The sequence below is a fragment of the Dicentrarchus labrax genome, unplaced genomic scaffold, assembly GCF_905237075.1.
Source record: "Dicentrarchus labrax unplaced genomic scaffold, dlabrax2021, whole genome shotgun sequence".
Classification (NCBI taxonomy): domain Eukaryota; kingdom Metazoa; phylum Chordata; class Actinopteri; family Moronidae; genus Dicentrarchus; species Dicentrarchus labrax.
The window spans coordinates 22,784,981-22,811,638 of record NW_026136707.1 but is presented as its reverse complement, the minus strand read 5'-3'; the positions used below and the strand labels follow the sequence as shown (position 1 = coordinate 22,811,638).

The 26,658-nt window shown below is 41.6% G+C and overlaps 1 protein-coding gene across 2 annotated transcripts in view; it reads right to left on the bottom strand.

Annotated features, from left to right (window-relative positions):
• The window catches only part of zfpm2a (zinc finger protein, FOG family member 2a), a 117,126-nt gene that overhangs the window by 37,692 nt on the left and 52,776 nt on the right, over positions 1-26,658 (bottom strand). The window contains exons 4-5 of one of the 2 annotated variants that reach the window (XM_051406916.1): positions 23,910-24,034; positions 6,421-6,532 (exon numbers count right to left, since the gene is read on the bottom strand). In XM_051406916.1, coding sequence (XP_051262876.1) covers positions 6,421-6,532; positions 23,910-24,034 — 237 coding nt within the window. The remainder of the gene's footprint in view (positions 1-6,420; positions 6,533-23,909; positions 24,035-26,658) is intronic. The other variant, XM_051406917.1, reaches the window with a different exon arrangement.

Sequence of the window (26,658 nt, the reverse complement as noted above, 5' to 3'; positions counted from 1 at the left end):
AGGGTGCAATACATCACTCTTATTAGCCACACTGGAGCACAATGGTATCATAATTAATGGTCGCAGCAGGATTGAACGCTGCCCTGACATGGAAAAGTGGGCCTACTTAAGCTCTACAAGGCATTTAAATATGCAGAGTGAATGGCACAACCCAAACCCTCCTGCTCTAAGGACAGCCCACGCTCATTAGCCTGACACCTTCCGTGGCATTGATACAAGGACGACTGGCTATACTCACACACACACACACACACACACACAACACAAATCACAAGCACATACTCGAAAAATGTGCATACAGACCACAGCTACAAAATTTAAAGTTGCATGGCGAAAAGAACAATCTTGTCCCTCATCAGTGCCCATCACTCCTTTTACATTTTCTCCCTGTATTGTTGTTTTTGTCTTAAGGCTTAGTCTAAGCTGAATGCAGATGGACATATATGTGTCAGCAGCCATTATGCAAATGTTCGGTAATGGCGTTTGGTCTGTGCGTGTGCGTGTGCTTGCAGCGAATGTGGGTGCTGTGGCAGAATGTGGTGTCTGGTGGCTGTGCTATACTGTCTAGCGCAGGGAAACTGCCTGCGCGGCGGGAGAACAATGCACATAAAAGGCTGTCGGAGGAAGCGTCTGGAGCTGACGTCTTTCACATGGCTCTGAATGGAGCAGCAGCAAAGTGTGTGTGTGTGTGTGTGTGTGTGTGCGCGTATATGCTTGCGAGTGAGACAGAGAGAAAACGCCCTCTTGAATATGTTTGTAGACGGCGACAGGGGAAAATAATAAGAGTGTGTGTTTCCGTCTCAGTCATGTGTACTGAAATGTGTGTGTGCATGAATGCCTGTGCTCCTAAATACATGTGTGGGATGGTTAAGTCCCCTAAGATCGCCGTATGATTTGGATTTTGCTGTCCTTAACCCACCACACACTCTCCTCCTCCTCCTCTCCTCTCCACAAAGCCAGCTTTACAACTTCTCCTCAATTGCTAATGTGGAAGCTTCAGCTACAAGACACGCTACTCAACAGCTGCCAAATGCCTAAACCAGCCACTCCTCTCCACCAGGCTCACTCCAGCCTGACCGTACCGAGTTATCGCGTGGCTCAGTGCAATCAATTATTGTTGCAGTGGAATCATTAATAATTTCCTAATGAAAACGATTCTGTTGATCTGTTGTCTTTTAATTAAACATAATTAGTCGGCTGCTCGGAGCTGTGGTGGGGACTCCTTTAGGGTACAATTTTGTTTTAATACACTGATAATGAAATTTTTACATTGTGTCAGTTGTTTAGTTATTATTCAGTCACACTATTTCGCTATGTTCCCAGATAAGAGATAATAACCCTCGCACCTCCTATTCGCCGCAGTCATTTTAAAAGAGGAGGGTTGAAATGAACAATTACATTTTGAACTGTAAGAGTCCTCTCCTCACAATGTTTAATGCTGCATGCTGCCAGGGATCAGTGCAGGAAACAGTGCCGTTTTATGCTCTCATTTCTGGTGGAAAAATGTACATTGTAAGGCTGGTTTTATTAAAAAAAAGAATCAAATAGATACTACATCTGTCCAGGCAGGTCATGCTAGTTCATCGTATGCCTCAGAGGTCTACAGCTCTGGAGCAGTGGAAAGAGCAAATGAAGGCATAAAAAAGGATCTGATTGTGAGGACTTAGAGAATATGAAATAATACAAAGACACAGCCAGTTGGCTAATTCGGCACTGTCCGGGCTTATGTAAAACGGCCTAGTTACATTGGTCAATTTCTTCACGAACAATGGGCTAAGTTGCTCTGGAGACTTATTGGACATGCTGTATCTGAATGTGGTCTGGCTTAAGAGGCTTACAGTTGAAAAGTTTAGGTGACCTCTGAATAATGCCACATAATGTGTTCACATTGAGTGTGTATAGTTTCAATGGGCTCAGATATCAGGTAACAATGGGAAAAGCACAATGAAGGCTCGCGCTGAGAATGAATGAAGTCATATATTGTACTCTAGACCTAAAAATGACACTTTAACCATACACTCAGATCCGACTGTGTTTGATTTCTACAAATGTAGACTGCAGAGAGGTTTTATTTAAGGTGGCTGTAACATACTGCAGGAATTTAAAATGTCCTTTGCAAATATGATAAAATATAACTAATATAGTATAGTGATCAAATCTAATTTTGCATTACAATAGTCAAAAATGCACAAATTTTAAAGTTTAACGCTGGTGGTATTCTGTATTTTTTGTTACGTTTAACAAATCCCATTTAATAAAAGACCAAAACCAAAAATGAACTGAACAAGTATTGCCTGTGTAGCCAAAGGCAGATATATCGTATTCTTCTGTGCCACAGAGCTCCATTGTTGGCAAAAACTTAAAACAAAACACATAATTTAGTCACGCCATTGCACTGGGTGGCATGTTCCTTTATTACAATGAACACGGGCACTATAGTTTATCTTTCAGTCCCACATACACCATCCTACTGCTGTAAATGTATATTAATCCGCTGCTGAAAACAGTCCCAGAGAAAGGCACAATTTACCGCTGTTTGGGTAACATTTTCTGAAAACTACAGTGCCCAGCTGTTTTAGGAAATGATTTGGCCCATTTAAAAAAATGAACCAATGTGTTTTTTTACATCTTCAGTAGGAACGAATGGGCTTGAATATGGAATAACACCAGACTTATCCTTTAAAAAGCTTTAAAAACACGTCACGGTGGGTCACTTTGGCTCACCGAACAGTTGCTAAAATTTCTTCCAGTCAGTCAGGTTTGCAGCATTTGAACAGAACCTTCATTTGTAACATATTCAACTGGGAGATGTTAGAAGAAAAAAATCAAAATGGGGATGAATCTTTTCTCTGTCAAGCTCTCCCACTTTCCAGCTGTATTGTTTATCAATCTGTTGTTTATCTGTACAGAAAATTCTCCACTGGTTTCTGTCTGTCTCTCTCTCTCTCTCTGGGTCCCTGTCTGTCATTCTCTCTCTCTCTCTCTCTCTCTCTCTCTCTCTCTCTCTCTAGCGTTACTGTAACATATAATTACTCTGCAGACTTGCTGCCTGTTTCTATAACTTCAGCGGTTCAAAGAAACTGTCGGAGTGTGGAGGAGAGCATTGTGGGAGTTCCAGGTGGATTTCTCGATAATGAGTTAGCGCAGTAGTAGAGTTGAGAGTTTTAGTAATGGCTGGCTGCTAAGGCTCTTCCTGGGAGTCTAATGTAAAACAAACAGGGCCATGCTGACAGCCTGGGAAAAACAGATATTGCACTTTTCCACTTCCACTTCAGGGCTCTTCCTGCTCCTCATTTTGAGAATGAGAATTCAAAGAAGAATTTATATTCATGAAATAGCTCTGTGAATCCTAATTTGAGACTTTTAAATGCCTCAAATGTTACTCATGGTCTTGACTTCTAATTTCTTTAAATGGATAAAATGCTCCTGTCTTTCTGTTCATCTGGATAAAATGACACAGACAGGAAAACAGAATACAAATTGTCTGGGAAGACATAGTTTTGCTGGCAACAGGGATTGCAGGATCCCAAAAATAGGGGGGAAAAATCTATATTTGACACGAAAGGGTTAGCTTGTCTTGGTGCTGATGACCAGGGGCAGCCCGTGGGGGACCTGACTACACCACCCTGCTGCTTGTTACACACTCCGGTGCATGTATTATACATAACACACTGCTGGAATACAACTCTCAGAGGAATCATTTTGCTGATTCCTGTCCTCTCTCCCTCTCCACATATTTCCAAACTTCCTGAATGACAAGTTTCGGGGACAGGGGAAGAGCAGTTGTATGAAATGTAATGCAGAAATCATAGGACAGAACACCCAACAGTAAGCTACAGCCACTCAAACCAATCACCAGTCCTTACTTAGAGATACTCCCCCATAGAATCACACTGGCAAGCATCCAAAGTGAACTGCTACTATCTTTGCAGGCAGCCATAAAGAAAGCCGAGACCACTGAAACGTGAGCCAAAACATATTTTGCAAGCATACTGTGCATTGAGATATTCACTGTTTTCCATAAGTAACGCATCTCAGGGAGCAATGAAGCAGCCTCCAGAGGAGAAACAGCACAGGGGTGAAGATATAAACAATCTGAGCCTCAGCTTTCTGAGGTGGGAAGAAAGTTCCTGTCCTTTAGTCGATCCATGCTAGTGTCGACACGATAAACACAATTCCAGCACTGCTTCAAAACCGAAGCAAAGAGGCCGAATTCAAAGTTGAATTTGACAAAGATTTGATATTTTCAGCACCTTGACATTCAATTTCAATGTCACCTCCAGAGGGTGCCCACACATACAGATTGGAATATTTAAAAGAGGCGATGAAGAAGAATGAGCGGTATAAATCGAGTCACAGTCTAGACGCAAGAGTCCAGCCGGCTGGATGGCATCAAACACTTCACCACTTTCTAAACTTACTCCCAGTCTGCCTAAAAAAAAGTGGCCAGGAGCAGAATGTGGAACAATTTTGGATAGAGAGCCGAGAAAAACGGACACCGAACCAATTTATCCAAAGCTTTGTGGCAAAGTTGCTACAAAGCTGTTCGAGTCAAGTATGGAATTACACAGCCTGAATTCTTTGTGCCCTGTGGTATCATAGTAGTATCGAATTTTTGATGTTTACTGTAGCGATTGTTTCAAAGTGAAACGTTTTCATGTGCAAAATCAAGATTTTTTTAGTTTAATAAAATTAACAATTTGTCTGAAACTTCCATAACTAAACACGCTATAGACCTATACACCTATAGAAAAATGAAAAGAACTGAACGGTGTATTTCGGCTGTATTGTACGCTGTTTTTTCCAGCTTAGTGATGTCTAAGGCGCATCAACTATGAGGTGACAAGAGATATTTAACTTCTACTACGAGATTTAAATTAATTCTTTGTATTCAGCATTCTCTCTATTATCGTTTATCATCAGTTGGCAAGCGTGTGAAGATTCTTGCGGAGGATTTACTGTAATGAACTTACACAGCACAACGCAGTACAACTCTCACAAGGGGACGTCTGGAGATGTTATTGTGTTTAATTTAATAAGGTCAAACTGGAAGGGACAAACAAAGGAGCTGTCAGTGATACACAGCTGAGGTGATGATGCTGCGTGTGATGCTATCTCGAGGATACAAGTATATGAAGAGCGGCAGAGGAAATTCTCTAGACTTAACAAAAAAGTGAGAAATCCTGTTATTGCACCCCCTTTTTTTTGTTTCATACAGTCAGTCTCTGAGCAAAAAGATTAGAAGATTTTAAAGAAGTGCATAATCTTCTTTAACAGCTTATCAAAACTTTAATGATTTGGTGATAAAGAGCACAAAGTTAAGTAGCCGGTTAAGAGGATAACTCCCCAGTGCAGTCTAGTGATTAGTAGATGAGAATTGGGAGACTGAAAATCCGGGTTGCAAATCCCACTCCTGCCACTTATTCACTTTGAGGGAGAAGAAGCTCCATTTCAGCTTTGGGGGTATTGTCACGGGGTAATCATTTTTGAAAAGTGATAAATGGAGCCCCTTCCCTTCACCCTTTGGAATCCAAAACACATCTTTATTTACGTATTTATTTTGCTGTGTCTCTCTGGTTAACACCCGTCAAGACCCAATTATAGCTGCAGAAGCCTCATGCTTTCATGAGAAGTGAAGCTACAGACTGTGGTGTCAGTGCTGTATACAGTTTAAGCATCTTCTCATACAATCTGCAACTAACCGGGCCTCTCTACAGATCCACGTTGGGCTGTTTTAATGAGGGTTCGCTGGACACAATGCAGCAGATCGAGGACTTTGTCATTATGACAGTGTGTCATTTGGGTTTTTGTGCTTTTAGGGTCAAGGCTGAATAAACCACATGGATTTCCTGACAGATATGTTGCATTCCTTTCCACATATTTACATAAATCCACTTCTGGTATGTCTGATTTATTACAGATGTACAGCTAAAGCTTTGCTGAATTAGCGAGAGAACAAATGAAGCAAAATGGCAAACCCATCTCCACTTGTGCTTTGCTCGCTATCTGCGCCGAGATAGGGATTTCACTTAGTATAAAAGAGAAAAAAAGGGAGCATTAATTACCTTGTGAAATCTAAAGACCATTAACTTTGTGTGTCAAGTGATGTTTCTCAGTTCCTAATCAGAGTTTTAGTGATATAAATTACTCTTTGGAGTAAAACAGATATGGGAGCGTGTGCATGTATGTGTGTCCTTGCAGCTGTGCACGTGCAATTATTTGTGAGTGTTTGTGACTTTGAGAAACAATGAGAGCAAGAAAGAGAGGAGAAAAGGTAAAAGAAAGACAGAGAAGACAGACGGAGAGAAAGACAGGAGGGAGTGGAGTGGATGGAGGATTGTCAGTGTCTTTGCAGCGGTGCTGTGGCGTGGTGTGTTAGCGCTGTGGAGAGATAACGGGATGCCGGCGCTGCTTGCTTACCTTTGCTGTACACCACACAGTTGTTTTTGTTGTCTTCCGCTCCCTGCCAAGTCACATCCAGCAGCCACCTGGGGCCGGCGCTCAGCACCACCGGGACCGTGCTCTTCGTCTTCTGGACGGGGACAGATAACAAACACTAATCATTTGCTTATTTTGGTGATTAAAGAAACATTAATAACCACTGAGTTACGCTCTTCTGCTGCTCTGAATGGCCATAAACAGACAATTTCAGAAACTATACATGCATGCAACTCAAGTCCACCCCAATCCAATTTTCTTTCTTTTTTTTACATTGCTAGGAAGATTTGAGAATCTGGGCAGGTTTTGTGTGCATGCGTGCGTGTGTGAGTGTGGTGGCCTGCAGACAAAGGCTGTACAGTGGTTGGAGTGGTGACAAATGGCTGTAAGAGCCTGCTTTGTATCAAAAAGGAAGAATAATCAACCAGGATTGAACCCAGTGATTCAGCATCAGATCTCTTAGATTAAGAAGAACATCTAAGGTGTCTGGGAATTATGAAAGAAGAAAGAAAGAAAGGAAGAAAAAAGGCTGGTGACTTTCAGAGAGAAGGAAGCGAGTGTTCAGCGGTGAACTTTGGGCACATTGTGCCTCGCTATCGCCAGGATCTCACTATTTCCTGAAACAAGCAGGGAAGAATTTAAAGAATCAGTATCCATTTCAAAGGGCGATTGAGGTCAGAGTTTTTATAATATGCTGGAAAAATTATTCTGAATGTGTAAGGTCATTTTTCTTCTCGGTCAGAGGTCAAACGTGGAGTTTTATTTCTCGGAAAGAAAAAATAAAAACAGGGAGATAGAGTACAGCATCCACCATAATAGATTCCCATGGTGTCACCAGATTTGCTTGCTCTATTTATCCTCATATGATTTTCTATTCTGTTTTAATTTATTTTGGTGTCCTTTTATTTTGCTTCTTGCAAAATGGTGTGTTGGTGGCGTTGTGTGTGTGTGTTAGTGGGGTGGTAGCAACATCTCAGGCAGCTGGGTACAGTAGCCTATTACTCAAAGGCAAAATGTCAGTATTTCAAGGCCATTACTTTTGAACCTCGGGGCCCTCCTTCATTAGGATGTTACAGAAATAGTTTAGCTATGAGAAAATGGGTTGGGGTGCAATCTCGACACTTCATTTCTTTTTCCATCTGAGGCAGGCAGCGACAGGACACTGTCCATCTGCCTAATGCAACAGAAAAATACTAGTTCTCTCTCGTGCTTTTCACTTATTTCTCCCCCGCAAAAAGGCAACAACCTTCAAGGATAAATGCAAATGTCACTTGAGCATGTTAAAGGTCTGAATTGGCACAGATATGCACAAGAGATGAGCACTGTGCTCCGGCACTGCGCCTGCATTGCCCCCCCACCCTCCCCTTCCTCCTCCTCCTCCACCCGCCCATTTCTCTTTCCATGAACTCTATCTAGTCTGAGGCTGGAGGACAAACTGATTTTTGAGCATTATTTACAAATAGCAAATGCATCTCAGAGAGACGATAGCAATCTGTTTGGATTTTGTCTGCAAATTAAGAAAACAAATACAGATACTAAATAAAGACAGATTTCTAAATAGTCCTTATACATATATATAGCTCAGCACATTGGCAAAGTACACTGCCAAACTGATCAAACACAGACAGTAAATTGTGTCTGTTGATATTCTTATTCCTTCTCCTGGCATCTTCTTATCCCGTCCTGGCAGCAGATGAGACAGAGAGGACCTCTGTAATTTAAGTCATCCTCGATTTCACATTTCAAATTAGCCTCACAATAAAGTCTTCTATCTGGCTAACCTGAAAATCTCACACCCCTGTCAAAGGAGCAGAGCAGACCAGCCGATTGTTGCTAGGACGACTATCTGAAATGGGAATCAGATTAACCCTTCCTTAGATCTCCAGACTGGAGCCATCTCTTATTCAGCAGCGTGAGGCCTCTCTGCCGTCCCTCTGAGCCTCTGGGAATTCATGATATTCCAGCTGCTCTTAATGTAGCCAACAGGGACAAAATACCACATTAACTAGACATCTTCCCACTGTTAGAAATTGTGAGAAATTTGTTAGAAATCACTGAAGTATTCACAATTGTTCCTTTACTTACTGCTGAGATAAAAACTTTTTAAATTCTGACTCTGGGTATTAGGTATTATTTAGATTTGTAGTGTTAATCACTTCTATTTTCTCTGCTTCCATTTTGCTGTATACAGAGCAGCAACAACCCATGACAGTTTCTCAATGCAGATTTACATAATGCATCCATCGTGACAATAGTGGCCTGTGTGCTTTGTAAGCATGCTGCATGTACCAGCCGTCACGAAGACAAAGAAATGCAGAAGAGCAACTGCAACACAACATATTTAGGATTAAGACACAGTGGCGTCACTGCAAGGACGAGCGGCTGCAAATGCAAATGAAAACATTTGTACAACCAGATCAGTTGGCCTAAGTGGCCGAGGCCAGAAGAAATGCAGATTGACAGGCAGAACATTTAGATTTCCCAGGAGCACATGATGAACTGGCTTTATTGAAACAAACTCATCTTCAAACGATCACACAGCCAGGGGATGTGACGTCTGGGAGCTCTTTCCTGTCTAAAACAGAATAGTGAGGGGAGTCTGTAAAATATGCTGACCCCTATTGGATAGTTAAATATGTCAGTTCCAGAAAAAACTGTGCATATGCATACAGTGTATACAAGTGGCTAATCTCCACTAATCCCATATTTATTTGAATCTTTATGATGTTAAAAATGCCCAAAACCCGAAATATTTCATTATTAATAGCACATATTTATTGTAGGTATTTTTAATGGTTATTCAAATAAAGAGATATTAAAAAACAAGTAAATATTTGTTTTGTTTACAGAGATACAGTATTTAATATCAGTTTACAGACTATCATCCGTGTCAGAGCCTGTAAAAGCCCCTCTGGCCTTCCTGTCTGTGTAGTGTGTTATGGTTTATCCACCCTCTGCCTTCACTCCAGTGGTTTCAATACTCTCCCCGTATTTTTATTTTTTTTCTCTCTGAGCTCGAACCGTTGCTCGTGTAAGAGATACAGTGACCAAAACAGTGTAGTCAGCGAGGAAGTGATTACAAACTGATGCTCCAAATTCGCTATAAAATGAAAATCAATATTTCCACAAGTTGCTGCAACATAAAAGATAACCTTCATTGATTTTTCTAGACTTAGGCCTCTGTGATAAAATCTAATATAAATTTTCAGCCACACGGATTTGGATCAGAGCGGAGCAGGGGCTGAACGATAAGTTCCGTGCACATCTCTCAGAGTTGGATTTTTTTCCCCCTCCCCGTTCCCTCTTCCAAGGCAGGGCTGTACTATTTATAATTGGCCCTGTGCGAGCAAAAGCTTCTATCAGGAATCTGTTCTAATTTTTATTACTGAGAAGCTAAAGCCTGTTCCAGATAATTTGGAAATTTCAGGGGAATTGTGATAGAGCTGATGGCACAGCCGGACTGACTCCAGAAAGGAGCTAACCTGTAATAGCCTCTGTGGCTGCGCTGATTAAATGTTGCCATAGATGAAAGACCTGCCATCACCGCAATAAATTAACCAATCACACAAATCCCAAGTCGCTACTAATCCCTCCTTGATACCATGATCCTCTGATCAGCTGAAGGAGGTGAAGAAGAAAGTGGCTTGTGACACTCAGCCTTCTTCTAACTCCCTGCTTCCCTGTGTAAACAACAAGCTAATGATATCACCGCTGACCATTTCACCACCACTGGCTACTCTTAACCCGCTTCGTGGTCAGGGCAGGTGAAATCGATACAAAACCTTGGTGGGAATGATTATTTTCCACATCGCTTTTTTTTTCCTCCCTCCACCAAGGTCACTGACTGGCACTGTATCCGTCTTGATCCCACAGCTGCAGGATTTAGACAACTGAGAGATCAAAACCACTGCGTCTGAATATCTCAAGACATTCATTGGCTTTATACATCCCGCTTTCAACACCCACTCGGTATGAAGTAGTGCCATTTTGAAACAAAAACACCAGTGGAAATATTACATTCAAATAATGGTATTAACATGTTTCGAATATTGCATGTTTTCCCCCCTTTCCCCCCAATAAAACACTGCTCTCCACTGTAGCCTTTTCACTTGAATTACTGATAAATACATTTGACTCTGTGTTAGCATCCTAGCAACAAATAATTTTAAAGCGCCATGTCCTTTCCAGGCGGTACTAGCAGTATAAATATAACAAAAAACAAGCTTATGTATGGGTTATGTCAAGTTTATATGTTCTCTGTTTCTAACATGGGAATGAGGATAAAGGATTTGTACCTGTTTTACCAGTCAGTTTACAGCAGACAGCACACTCACACCTTGATAACGTCCTTTGCAATTAGTTGTTCACTGCGATGAAACAAATTGCATGTGGTCAACTGGAAATTTCATTAAGGGAGATTTTCCTCTAGCCCTCGTTATCGCTCTGCGTATTAATATTTTCTTAGCCTCAAGGATGGATGGGTTGCAAGGGTCTTTTTTGTCGAATAAAACGGCCAGCGCCAACCTCACAGTCTGTGTTCTCCCACTGCTATCCATGCTTGGAAAAGCTGTGTATATGCTTAGTTAGCTGCTGCATATTTTTCACCGCGCCTAGAAATAAGATTCTCGGTCAACATCCTACATAAAGTGGGAAATACCTCCATTTCTCAAGTCTGCTTTTGTGTCATTTTCTCCTCTTCTAAATGGCCATGGTTACATCTGCTGAAATGAAAAGATACCTACATACTGCTTTCATTCCTTTTTCTCCCCCCTCTCTCCCTCTCTCTAAGGCTATAGCATCTGCTATTGGGAGACTAAATAACAGAAATATGCAGGAATTGCACACTAATTCCCTTTAGAGATAGATCTTGGCTGCTGCCCTGTCATAAATCAGAGAATTTCGATATGAAATGAGGCAAGCTGCTCTAATCATTTCTGCATTTCAAATTGGATCACTGGCTCAATCGCTTGGCTTTTAAACTGCTTGCCTAAGAGCAAATGTGAGGTGGGAGATAATTCAGCTGAAATCTCTGCCTGCTCTGTGCGGCAGTTAGTTTACTGCTTGAGTGCAAGAGAATGCTTTTTTCTTCCCTTAGCCCATCTTTCTCTTTTCAACTTTGTTAAATTGACTTTTCATTTTAAAATCGATTAAATTGAGAGAGTCACTGCTGTTCCCGGAATCTTTAAAGGGACACCCATCACTGTGCGCATGTGCCTTTATTTGGCTGCCGCTATCATGGCGGCGCTATGGGGAATAAATATTTTCTCATTTAAATCACCTTTTATCCTGCTGACTGGACTGTAAGCATCAAAGTTCATGTGCTGCATTAGCTATTACTTATTTCGCTCCATTGAAATGCTCACAGTGGTTGTATTTATACTGACTATGGGTGGCATTGCATGATTACTGTATGTTCAGTTGCTTGTTTAAGACATAACAGAGTGGCAGCAAGGCAGATTAGTGATTGGCTGCTCGGTATGTTGATTAAGGAGCGGTGCTTAATTATTAACAGCACATCTAGAAATTATTTTCGGTGCTTATTTTACTATATTATTTTTTGCTCATTTTTAAACTGAATCTGCTGCTTGCTAAATCAGGGAGGAGAAGAGAGAAGAATAGAGATTCAGAAGGAGGGGGCACTCTATCCATGCTCCATTCTTCAAGACCTTCAGGCACATTGAGGTGCTCCAACTCTAAAGCCAAACAGTTTAGTGTAAGCTGTACCTGCCCTGAAGACAAGCAACCCCTTTCTCCACCCCTGCCCCCTTTCCTTTCCTCTCATTTTGTTTGCTCTTCCTTCACTTTCCTATGCTTTGATATACTTTCCTTACCTTCCTCTTTTTCTTTTTCTCTCATTTCCTATTAATTATTATTTTGCCATTCCTTTATTTTCCTTTCCTTTCCTCACCTCTCATTTCCTTTCCTCCTATCTCCCATTCTTGCTCATTCCAGCTTTTCTTTCCTCTTATATTTGTACACCAGCCACCCCACTCTCTACTGATTCAGTAAAGACTTCCCCAGCCCTTCAGCATCACACAACAATGCCCCCAACTTTCTTTGTAATGGAGAATGTTTAATTCAGCTAACAGGTAAATGCCCGTGTACTGCCATAACTATGTATAATGCGTATGTCCTGAGTAACTATTTGAAGTTGTAAACAAGAGAAAGTTGAATTTGTAATGCAATGTGCTCCAGGACTTAATCATGTCTTGGAGGTAGAGTGCACATATAGGCACGTGTACTTCTTGTGTTTGGCTTTGGTCAGAGGACAGAACAGCCCATGTCGCTTCACTACTCACTGTTTGAATTACTCGAAATTTCCCATTTGAATTCAATTGGGAAGGACTTGTTTGATCTTTTGCATGTAAGTTAGGGCTGACTCCCTGAGCAGCGAGAAGCTGTGTGAGGGAACATAATAGGGAACCCGGAGCCAGTAATGTTCACCTGTATGGATATTACCATGGCCCCTGGGGGTCAAGGTGGCAGGTGGCATATTCTCTGGACAGATCCACTCTTTCTCTGTTGGGAATAAACATGCGGATGGGGGGATTTCTTCAAAGAGGAAGAAAAGGGAACTCAGGAGTCAATCAGTCAATGGGGTCACAACAAATCCCTGCTCTCATAACCACACATGGCAGACTAGGATCAGTCAGAGGCAGTAAATAAAGACAAACAATAAAAGAGTAGGCATGATGCTTGAATAAAGCCCCTGACTTTAGATAAACCTCTGTGCCCCCCTTTAGGTATTGGATTTTAATATTCTTTTGAACTCCTCTCTCTTCACTGGTGGAGTTATAAATTTCATGATGCATTAGAATAGTATCTACTGTATTTGATTTTATATTTCAAGAAACTCTCAGTCTGTGCAGCCTATCTTACCTTCCGATTCAGAAACTGAACTCAACCCATATCAAAGTGTACAGAATAATAATCACAATAAACACAGTGGGAGGTGTAGAACAAATTAAACGTATTTTGTGACAAAGAACAAACAGAACTAATGCATTGCAAACATAGCTTTGCTCTAATGACGAACAAACTGAACAAAGGTATCTGTGATTTGCATACCACCTGATCATCTACGTATGGCTGCAACGTTCGATAGCTTGATCCTTGGGTGCACTTCAGAAAAATGGGGTCTTACTAAATCCAGCGTAAAAGAGCAACAATATTTACACCAAGTTAAGTAAATAAGATAAAGATGGTGAACTTGCCCCTCGCTAAATGCATTAGACGTGAACTCTCTTATCAGAGTCTCAGCACACGGACTGTTAAAAGATGGGTTTCCCGAGCTGGAAATGGTCTTTGTTACCCAATTAGTTTGCTGACGACCCCGTGGTATAATATTCCTGCTTTGACAGCCTCATACACATCCATCTAATGAGGCACTGCTGGACCACCAAGGAGCGAATGGACACTGTCCAGACCTTCATCTCCTCCAGCACCTATCAGCTTTCTTATCTTCAATGCTAACCTTTTTTTTTGTCAGAAGACTTGAATTTTTCTGCTTGGTTGTTCATCCGTCCAGAGTCATTCTGACAAGGCTTTGTCTTTGGTAGGCCCAGAGCCAACTAGGCTGAGGATCAGAGGGCTAAGGCCAGGACAGGGGACAGCAAGGACTTATCAAGGTCTACCAGCAGGGGTTTGCCTCACTGTAGGGTGGCCATCCTTCTTTCTTTGAAGGAGGTGAAGCAAGCAAAGCCTCTGTGCTTCTCCATTTCCCTTGCCAATGTGACCAAGAGGGAAAGAGAGGAGGAAAATTGCTGAATTTCTGAGAGTGACAATGCTTGTGTAGAAAGCTCTTTGTTGTAAATAATACATGATTGTGGAGATGTTTTAAAAACTAATTTCCTCACTTTCCACCCAGCAGAAAAACATGGAGAACTCAAACTTTAAGTCTTAAAGCTTTCTTTAAAAGAGATGATAGGAACAGTAGCTTTAGCAATCACAGCCATCTACTACCACCAAACCCCACTCTGAACTCACTTTGTGCTGGAATACCAAGAAGACTATCAGGGGCTTGCAAATGGAAACAATCGAGGATTATCGCCACCACTTCTCAAGAAAGTTGTTTCAACATATCACAAGTGCAGCCCTGACAGTGACAGATGGCAAAGCAGCTGGCACCACTCAACTTTGTTTCACTTTTCTTTCTTTTTGCCTCTTCTTCCTCTTCTTCCTCCTGTGCCTTTGCTGCAATAGAGGTCTGTTGTGTATTGAAGTGTTGGATAATCATTCATTTGGGAAGACATATTGCGTACTGTAAAACATGGCGATATGTGTGAAGCCAGGGAGTTCTGAGCTCCACTATTGTTGCCTGTCAGACTAACAATCTGTAAAGACTGGAACCTAGCTTTGCTTATTTGTTTGTAAGGTATAGCACAGCTAAACAAGCATCTCCCCAAATCTGCTACACGCAAGTCATTCAAATGCATGAAAAAAAATCTTAAGATAAGTGTGTGTTATGCTGTCCTAAATGGAACAGTTGTTCATGAATGTTAATGTTCATATCAAGCTGTTTGTGTGTGTTTACGACGTACAGGAAACATAAGCATGCAGACACTACATCTCTTCAGTGTGACAGTTTGCTATCAAGACTGTGCCGCTCCCTGATGGGCCACTGGCAGACAACAAACACCCAGAGAGTTGAGAGGGGGACAGGGACACCCAGCTCACCCTCAAGCCCTGCGGGTGTGAGAGTGCCCCACCAGGACCTGGAGCCTCACTGGTCCTGCTCTGCTGCTGATGCTGAGCGATGGCTGAACACACTCCTGCAGGGAGACAGCTGCCTGTCTATCTATTACAGTAGGATGGCCACATCTTCAGTGTCTGTGAGGACAGAGCCATGTCATTACAGAGACACGAGCAATGTTTCCTAAGTGTGAAAGTGCAGGATAGCGCACATTCTTCTTAAATAGATTTATCTGCTACAGAAAGACTGGCAGAGAATAAACAAATCACTGAATAAAGGCATTTTTAGCACTTGTAAATTATCTCAAGTAAATAATAAAACTAGTGACAGGAATTAATCTGTGTGCAACCAGACCAAGACAACACTTTACACAAAAACAGAAAAAGGGCAGCGGTGGAAGAAGTATTCAGATCCTTTTCTTTAGTAAAACCTCCAATAAACGCTGTAAAAATATTTCAAGTAAAAGTCTGCATTCCAAATCTCAGTAAATAGCAATATCAGCTAAATATACTTAAAGTATCAAAGTAAAAGTACTCACTACTCAAAACAAATGGTCCTTCTAAGTGATATATAATTATATATTGCATTATAAGGTTGTCAGTACTGATCCATCAATGCATAAGTCGAATTTTGTGTTTTTTCTCAAAGTAACTAGTAACTATAGCTGTCTAATAAAGGTAGTGGAGTAAAAAGCAAAACATTTCCCCCTGAAATGTAGTGGAGTAGAAGTATGAAATAGCACAAAGGTGCTTTTACTGTAATTTGATGAAAGCAAAAGTGGTAGACGATGGAGGGATACTGAAAAAAAAACCACTGTCAGTGTTTAATTTGTTTATCCGTTTTGAGACGATAGAGAGAAAAAGCTTTGATCCTTGTGATATGAGCAGCAGGATTTCTGAGAAATATGGTCTTCATTTTGAGAAAATGCTCCCACTATCATCCCCAACCATGGTTTAAGTTTCAGTATCGTTTGCTGTTTTTACAACAAGAAAATGATATATTCATAGATATTCATGAATGCTTTGATATTTGTAGCAAAACATCTAAACCAAATATTCACTGAATTGTATATTTGTGTTTTGATCTACTCACTGTTTCCTTGGCATGTTTGAGGAAACCATGCAGCCATTACAGTGAGCACAAAGCAAATCAGTGAGTCCTGCTCTGCTTATCAGGGGACCTGCCATATCAGTTTGGGTAGTTGTGTTGTGATGTAAGGACAGCAAAATGTCAGGTTCACTTGTAGATCAAGTCAACCATGCATTATCTCTCAAACAGTGGAGCTCGGCTGTGGCCATAATAGCTCTGACTAGCTGACTGACTGAGTGCTTCCTGGGTAATACATGGAGCTGTGGGCGGCAATGAGCTCCAGCCAGGCTCACAGAAACTTTGAAAGTGCAGGCTTGGGCAATAAATGGAAATAACAATAAAAAAACAAAACAATGGTTGTGGGTTTCCTTTGCCACAGCCTGCAATCCATTCTCCATCTAACACACAAGCAGACATCAATGTCATGTTGATCTGTGTTAAAAAGCCAAGATTTAAAGGGCTTCTTCAATAGAATTTGCTTGGATGTTTTCCCCTTTCAATGTAAGAACATGAAAACCATCGATAATGCCATCGATAAATATATGGATGACATTGAGCAGGGGAAAGGAGGCCAGATAATTACCATTTTACCCATCTGAAGAGACCCCAGCCCTGATATTGGTTTAAACCCAAGAAATAATTGATGCATGCAATCACAAATTGGTTCTCCGCCTAAAATTTGGGCCCATTATTTCATTAGATGAAGCCACATTCTTTGTGCCAAAATTATTTGTGTGTCCAACACAGAAATTCAAATCCTGTTAGTCCTGATAATGTCTGGTGTTTTCAAACCATATCCAAGACAGTGTGACTTACAGACAGAAAGCACAGCCACCACCTTTAAATGCAAACATAAATCAAATCGTTTGGTCTTCAAATTGTGGATTTTTTATTATTTTTTTAGTTTAATGGTTTGTTTGTTTATGTGCCTGTGCATGCATATTCCAGGCGGTGTGTGTGTGTGTGTGTGTGTGTGTGTGTGTGTGTGTGTGTGTGTCATTTAGCAGCTATGCTACAGAGAGGTCCTATCCTGGGGTGCCTTCTTGCATATGTAATTGGATGTTACTGTAAATAATTGCCTGGGCATGTGCCAGTGTGATGATGGTGATGATTTGTGTGTGTGTCGGCTCATGTGTGACTGTATGTGTGTAGAACATGTGTGTATCTTTCCGTATGTCTGTGCGAGTCTGTATGTATGTGTGTGTGTTTGTGTGTGTGTGTGTGTGTGTGTGTGTGTGCGAGCGCATCTGCCCCATCCGTACTCCACTCTCAAGTCCCACTGATTCTCCTTTCCAGCCATGTTGAATCCTCTTTTCCTTATCAGGCGAGCCCAGGCCTGCATCAGGCTCTCCTTGCTATGACAGAGGCTACAACAATAGGCCTGCGATACCGCTGCTTAGCGCTGCGTTTCGGAGGGGAAACCTGCCACGGGCGCAGATTAACTACAACACACACACACACAAAATAGATTGCAGCCTCCAAAACAAAACATTTTTCAGAATGCCTTCTCTTGATTAATGAAGCAATGACAAGAAGAAAAATATAATTTCTGAAACAGAAAAATCCGCCACCACTTGTTAAAGTTTAGGGGTAGCTAACAATAAACATATTGGAGGGAGAGGGTGGGCAAAAGGGTTGAGATAAATGGCTTGAGTGATGGGCTGAATAATTTCTGGAGCATTTTTTGGTTGCACAGGCCCATATTCCTACCCTTGTACTAAATTACACAATAATCACACTCCATCGGTTGACAGCCTCTGCCTCTCTCTGTCCCAGGTGAAAATTAGGACAGTATCTTGACATTTTCGCTCTTCTGTAGTCTACAAGCTAAAGCTCTCTGTTCACAGCTAAAAGCAGCACATAGTCTGCAGATGCACGCTGAGGCGCTCACACATGCCCTCCCACACATACAGAGACACTACAGTATGACCCAAAACACACACTTTAGCACACGTAGAGTCAAAGACACATCGTACACATGTGCAAGCACACAGGCATTCAATATCTGCAGTATGCTCTCATGCACATTTTTGTATAAATATGAATTCTTTGCTCTTTTTCAGTGTGAGACTTAAGACACAAAAGGGTTCATTTTGTATCTTAAACAATTCCAAATGAGAGAATTAGAAAAACACATAACAGAGGTTGTCTTCCTAATATTTCACGTGTTGTTGCTCCACTGCCAAGTGTTTCTATGAAACACACTAAATATTCCACCTAGCCCTACATATTGGCAAAATCTAAAACAGTATTAATATGGTTATGATGACTTATGATTCAAGGGTAATATTGTGTTTAGACTAAAATTGGTTATTATGTTCAATTAGCCTATAGTGCTTATTGACTTTTATTATGTCCTTGTAACCTTTCAAATCATTGCCTTTGTATCAGGACCCTTGTATGCAAAAAAGATTACAGTAGTAGATTTGTTTTATCATAAACCTATGCTCACAGCAAATTTACACAAAAGTGTATTAAGATAGAAGACAAGATAATAAAATGCCTGATAGATCTTAATCTGGAATTAAGCAAGTCATATGCATTACAATTAGCATGTAATTTGCACTAAAAGGCCCTCAAAACACATAAAGACCAGAATTCTATTGAATACAGACTCATTACAGTGCACCTTGACTAAGCCCCAGTAATTAGCATTGGTAAGGCATTGTACAAGAGGCGGCAACACCCTCATCAACACACATTTACAACAGAGCTCTAAATCTGCTGCTCATTAATAGCTTGCCTCCCAATCAATTATTAACACCTACAATGGAAGCCAGGCTCACCGGGGCCAGGCCTCTTACTCCAGGCAAACCGTGGGCCACCCTCTCCTCCCGGTTCTGTCCAGCATAGGTAATTACCGCTTTTAAAGACACCTGCTACTCAATAGCTTCGACCCAGACTGTTAATTTAGCCCCTCGATTGCAGACATTTATGTCTGAGTGTCACTATTAATTTGCGTTAATTTGGAGAGTGTGAGGAAGCCGGGCGGAGGCGTTGTCGGCAGCCGGCTGAATGTGCTCGTCGCTCACCTGCGCCGGGGCTGCGGCTGTAATTGGAGTCTAATGGTCTGATTGATCAGTGAGAGAAGTGAGGGATGAGACGGTGCTCTGGCAGCTCCATCAGTCAGACAGAGAGGAGAGGAGAGGAGGAGGAAGAGGAACAGAGCAGAGAAAGCGGGCTGACAACAGCAGCACAGCGCCAACTCTTGGGTGTTTTGCTCTATCTAGATTTTCTCTCTCTCTCTTATTTTTTGTCTTGCTGTCTGTAACTTGCTTTGAGTCCTTCCCTCCTCTGCCTCACTTGCTACACAGTGCTCTGACCTGGGCCAGTGATTTTCTTCATCTTCTTATATAGGACAGCTGAAGATAGACAGGAAATGAGGGAGAGAGAGGGGATGACATGCAGCAAAGGGCCACAGGTTGGATTTGAATCCATGGCCGCTGCAGCAAGGACTCAGCCTTTGTACATGGGGTGCCAGCTCTACCAGGTGAGCAATCTAGGCGGCCCCAGACTCTGTCTTTTAATCAAGTTGAATGCCTTCTGTTTCTCCAATTAAGGTTCTCTATCTTAGCTATGTCTCATTCTGTTATCTTCTTTAAAAAAGGTATTACATGTAGAAACCAGTTCTGTCTTTTATTTGTGATCTAAAAAGGATAAAGTATGTATAAAAATAACACAGTACGGCCAGACATATGAGCTGTCCAATTCAGCGCAACGTGATTGTGTTAACAGGTCTGCAACAGCAATAACTATAACTCCAGCCCTCATGCCAAGCTGAGCCCCTGGGGTCTACAGACCTGCCACGGCCGACCCATCAGCTGTGAAATCTGCTTTCCTCTTTGATAAACGGTCGAGATGTGACCCTATCTCTGTCCTGCAGATGCCCAGATTTCCCGTCATGCTTTTTTCCCCTCTGTTTTTTCCTGCTTCCTCTCTCTCCCCCTCACTCTCTCTATTTTCATTCTTTCTTTTTCAAGCTTTACACCTCTCTTTCCAGGCCTGCCTGGACAACCGCATGTAACGCTCCACTCGCCGTTCTTTCTCAGCATCATCCATCACTGCGGTCAGCTACTGAGGCCTGTCGTCCACCAGCAGTCAGCCCACATCAGCTCCCACACTACAGCACATATAGCTAGGCCAGCTCCAGCTTCTGTTCCCATTTGCTACCTCTAGGGACCAGTAACCCTCCTCTCCTCCCATCCTTACCCACCTCTCCATCAGAATCCACACGACTACTCCCCAGACACCAGCCGGACCTTGCATACTCTCTTCCTAAGCGACTCTACATGTGCCAAAGTGCTGCTCCTGTCCAGTTTAATGCAAAATCTGCTTAAATTCACTGCATTTTCATTATTTACTGTAAGCCACTTTAAGGAGTCATTACACTTTAGTCCCTCTCTGGGCGTGATGCCAAGGATTGAGAAACGGAGCTCTGCACCGTACGTGGCGGCTCGACAAAAATAGCTTGACCTCTAAAAAGTCATATCTTAAATGATGTGTCTGGATGAAGGGATAATATATGTTTGATTTCAGAGAGGGCATATCAATATCTCACCAGCGGGTCATGTGTTTCAAGCACGAGAGAGGTGTCACTCTTGCCATATACCTGGCTGCCTTCGGGTAATTCATTCACCTCCATGGTTTCAAAAAATCTAAGAGGGTAAGAGGAGATTTAATAGTCTGTGGAGGTCACACTTCATAAGAATGACTGAGAGTGCCTCCTAGCTGAGGTAGAGACCCATGAAGCAATGAGCCTTTATTTCTACCTCAAACACTTTCTACCGCCTTCTGACCCTGCTCTGCAGCACTGGCCGCCCTGACATGCATCAAAACTAGCCAGGCTTTTTTTACCCTCCGTCTCCTTTTTTCTCTCCTCACACTCACATTTGTTATTTCAACTTTTCCCTCTTTCCCTCTCCAGGTGAGGCATCAGGGTTTGTTCCTGTCTTGATGTGTCAGTGTTTGAAGATTTGCAACAACTCCCTCGCCTCCCACTGAAACAACTGAGATAAATGCAGCACCATATTAGGGATTTTGCCAACGGCTGCATGTTTAGCTAGGCAACAGCTCAATAACTAGAAGTTTGATTAAAAAAAATGAAAGAAAGAAAACTATGCTACTGTAAATGAGATGATTCCCTAGCGATGTGCAATAGTTTCTGGCTTATTCTGCGTCTAAGAAACAAAGTAAAAAGTTACAGTGAACCCTAAAAGGAGGTTCAATAAAACAAAACATGCCAGTTGGGTTGACCTAGCCTTTAATGAGAGATAGTGAAAATCTGCTAACAGCCAGTACCCTATTTGAGAGATGAAACTTAGCGGGGGGGGGGGTGCAAGCAGCAAAGCATTGAAAGGGCCCCCAGGAGAATAGACACACATGAGATCCTTAAAGGCAATATGCCAAAGCTGCTTCCACTGCTTTTAATTGCGAGGGAGGTTTGGCATATACTGTAACCCCTCCACAGCCTATTACAGGTGATGACCAGCACCTGCTCGCCTGAGAAAAAAAATAAAAAACCTGAGGAGGATGTGGAAAGTAGCAATGAATTCCTCGGAGGGCAGTTAGTTAAGAACTTATCACTCTCGCCAAGAGCAACAATCAGTCTATGCATCTAGTTCAGCAGGCAGTGTGATGAATTTGTAACGTTTTTATCTACTAAAACTCGGGCAAAAAACAATTCAAAAAGATGTTTTATATGACATCACTTAGAGAGTCTGAGGGTCATCTGAGGGACAGTTGAAGGTTGATTTTGGATGCCTTTCAGGGAAATTCATGCAGCGATAGCTGGAGAAATATATGGAGTGTGTTACTTTGGAAGGCAACTTGAGGTGTTGCTCTGTCAAATCACTTTTCCGCCCAAGGATAACTGGCTTTACCCTGAGAGAAGCCATATTTCATGGCTATAATACGGCCTGAGTTATTTAAAGCCACTGATGACTTCAAAACCACGAGGGGAGCTTAGAAAACAGTCGAAACTGCTCCGAAAATGATTTAATAAAGTTATGCGTTTAAGGAATCTTGAAAAACGGGGAGGGCCAAAAATCCTCATGGACTTTTCCTTATGTTTCTTAACAGGATGAAGTGAGCTTGGTTACAATTTTAATGGGAATTTCTTAATTAATCCGAATGCAGAATGGAATATCAAACCCATGGAGGACTTGTCACTCCAGCAGAGCAGCAGGTCAACACCAGCCTCTGCTGGGATCTTTGAAACAAGAGATATAAAGCTGCTGTGTGCAGGGTAACATCAAAAATAATGGATTGTGACTTCATTAATTTGAAGCCTGGACTGAGCTCAAAATCCACCAATTAAAGTGTTTTGTCATAAAATATGCAGATTAAATGGTTAAAATGGATGCACTTCAAAGGCTTTTGTTGGGGGCCAGTTGGATCCTAGAAGAGTCACCTCAATAGGTTTGAATGTCATGGGAATTGCCATTAATATGGTCTTTAGATGTAGCGCTTTCTGGTAATCATGTTCCCATAGCTGCTAAAGGCAAAGTTTGACTAAATTAAGTGATTTCGCTGCAGGTTTTAATGATCCCTTTAGTCCAAACAACAAACACTTTTTAATAAAACATACTCTAAAAAGGGTTAGTGATAATAAGTAAAAACAAATGGTTTAATGATGGTTAATAAATCAATTATTGATATTTTATATGTCTGAAGCAAGTCATTAATAAAGGTTCTCAGTTGGTGGAAATGTATTTGGCTGGTTTAAGATCCCTCTTACCTTCTACTCTCACCAAGGGACAGTTAGACCACTTACCTTCTAAAAAAAACATTTCAGAATATCCAAAGAAAAATCTGTTTATTGGAAAGTTGTTTTAGCAATAATGATAAATTATGAAGTACGCCTAATTATGTACCTTAAAATAAAGTCAGACAATTTTCTGCTGCTAAATCCAGACAAGACAGACATTCTTATTGGCCTGCAACACATTTCTGACCAGGTACTCCCAAATCTGACATTCTCATTGTGCAACATTAAATCTGTAGCTAAAAATCTTGGTAGAACATTTGATCCCAGCTTAAATTTCTGGTTCAGTCTTGTTTTTACCAACTTAGGAACATTGCAAAGATTCAAACAATGCTTACTTTTTAAAGGCACTAAACCATACATGCCTCTTATTGCATCTCATATTGATTATTACAAGGCTCCATTCAGTTTTCTACAGCTTGAAAAAAAATTCAGCCACAAGGTTCTAAAACAAAACTAAGAGACGGACATTGCACTTGTTTTAGATTCTTTACACTGGCTGCCTGCTATTCATGTTAGGATTGATTTTAAATTTTTACTTCTAATGTTTAAAGCATTGCATGGCCAGATACCTGGCTGGCTACATTGCTGAACTGTTAAGTCCACACAAAACTAACCTGAGATTCTCTAGCAATCCTAGACTCAAAACTAAATACCAGGGGTGATCGGGTATATTCTGTTAAGGCCCAAAAACGCTGCAACAATGTGCCAGATAAGATTTGTTTAGCTGTGTCTGGGTACTTACCCTGAATGTGTTTCTTCAGCTCACTCTTACATTATAAATTTCATCCATTCACCTCTAACTATGGTGTTTTAAGTCTGTCTTATTTTATTTTGTATTTCATTTCACAATTGTGGTTGGATATATTTGAAAGTGGTACCAAAATATAAAAAATGATACAGTAGTTGACCAAAGCAAGGACATACCAGTGCAGTGCTCTCAGTGCTCATCTCGATCTTCCCCTCAAAGGGTCCCCATGTTGTTCCCACAGGGAGCTGCTGCCGGCTGTGGATCCGACGCTCGCCATCTTTAAGGAACGCATCCAGCTCTCCTAAAAACACACCAGAACCCACAGTCAGCCATAGTGCTCTATATAGCACACAAGTTCCACATCAAATCACATTGACATTCATTCATTGTCCTTTCCCCTCAAACCTACGTGTGCGATCACATTATTGCCTTAAAGCCCTGCAGTAAGCAGTGAAGGTTAAAGCCAAGCAGTTTCAAAATGGATAAGCAAATCAAGCAAGCATCCATCTGATGGTGTTCCTCAGACACATGGCTCGCTAACCTTACTTGAAAGGTGTCTTGTGTTGAGATAATCTCTGTGAGACAGTGCAGGCTTGCTGGCTGGCAAGAGCAGCTAGTGGCAGGCCTATTTCTGTTGTTCCAGGAAGGCTGGGCCCTTGTTAGTGCTGTGCAGAGCTCCAGTTAATTAACAGTGAAACCGGATAGCACTGTTGGAACTACCGGTGTTCACCTCCCTGACACCCCCTGACTATCTTATCTCTTAGATTCAGTGTACTTTTTCGGGATGGTGATTAATCAAATAGTTATCATAAACCCCATGGCAGGCCGTGACATAGTTTACTGAAGAGGATGTTTCCCTGCGTGGGTGTGTGTGTGTGTGCATGTGTGTCACAAAGGGAAAGTATGCAGCTCTCAACTGTACATTTCTGAGCGGTTGCCTTGACAACCCTAAGAAGTCTTGTTAGGAGAAGTGTGATGATTCAGACATCTGTAGCTACAAGTTCTATCTGATTCTATAAACATTTTGGACACAAAAAGTTCTACAAACTCAAACAAAGGATTCTTTTATCACGACTCATCTCGTCAGTCATGTTTTAGGCTTTCTTTACATGTGACTGTTGGATCATTGGCTTGATCTTTGGTAAGTCAGAGAACTGGCTCAGCTACAGAACATCATCATTGTTCTAGGACACTCCAACTGAAGGACCCTTTAGTAGGAAACCAACCTGACACCTGTATATAACCTAGCCAGGCAAATAATCATAATGCATTATTATTCAAACAAACTCTACATAAGTTGTTAACATTGTGTCTTTTAACCTATTTGTTCACACATGTGGCTAATGTGTATTCGGGGCATTCGGTTCATGCTGAATGGGCTGAAGTGATCGCTGAACTTTCTGATGCGTATGTGGTATAATGACCTATTCAGCCCTGTTCTACTGTGTAAATATCAGCCGTGTATCTGCAGCACACCATTGTGTCCGTCTGTTGTGCTGCTATGGAAATGTGCGCTTATGTGCTCCTTTGCATGCATAAACATGATCGAAACATCAGGCTAGTGCTATTACCCGCTACAAATGGCACCTTGCTGATCATATACTCATCAGTGGTGGTCACTCCAGTAACAATAAAAAGCTAAATGTCAGCAATAATAAAAATCCCCTTGTTTTGACCAAATCTTTGTTGAAGGCAGATACAAAATCTCTTTTAACATTTAAGTGCCCCTCTACTCAGTTTTTCTTCTTGACCCTACAGTTGGATATGTGAGCTTCTCTGTGCAGAATAATGTATGTGCCACTACAAGGATGTTTTCACATTCATCCGTTGAAAGTGGAAAGTTTATCTGTGTTCATTAAAAATCTGATTTAAAGGGATGGGGCCTATGAGCATGATTTGTGTCATCACAAATGGTTAAGAAGTCAGTCCTGGTCCAGTATGAAACTTATACAGTGTGATATAGAAACCTGAAGCCACCAGTACACATACACTGAGACTTTACAGTGAACTAGGAGACATCTTATGTCCAGCAGGAAAATTTTAGAAATGAACAATATTTGCATATTCATAGATTCTGGAATTGTTAATGGAGCAAATGCTTTTTTAAGGATTTTAATGTGGAAAATATATTTATTTAGTTTTTGCAGAAAAAACATATCAGACACACCTTATTGTTCCAAGCAGACCATTCATATATTTGATTTAATATTACATGTATTTAGGGGATCTTTAAGTTATATTTTATATAAAATACATGCATGGTTTTGGTATAGTCCTAAAAATCTCATTCTCGTTATCTCATTCTTTCTTTCACTCTGACTCCCTTCCCGTGCTCCTGCTGTTGCATGCTGTCTTCCTGGTGCTGCAGTGGAAGGTGGGTAAGCTCATTACAGAGAAATAATTAAACATTGGTGCACAGCTGGTCGTCATCACTGAGAGCAACAGCCACCGCTTGATGCATTCTGTTTGTCCTCAGATAAGACCCACGGCCTTTAACCGCTTGGATGCAAGTTCCTGTTTAGCCCCGCTTGACAAACAGCTCAAGCCATCCCCAGCCAATGATTCTGAATCCTTTCCTTTACCCTTTCTTTCTTTTTTGGGTGGGATGCTCGGAGTAAAAAGGGGGCAATGGGTAGTGTAGGTGCAAGAAGGGGGGAAAAGGGGGGGTACGATTCAATTTGTGCGGTTTGCGGTCCACCATGTTTAGGTGCCAGTTGTGTGCATCTCACACCAAATGTTGCCTGAGGACCTTGGCTCACAGATGGCTTGTCACATCTGTTGCAGATACTAGTGGAAGATCTCCACAAAAACACCCGTGGATGAATAATGAGTTCCCTTCATGCACTGTCTGTATGTTCTCCATGAGCATTTACAGGTTTAGTCAGCTTGCTAAAATATATTGACAGATGTGTTCTGTTATCAACG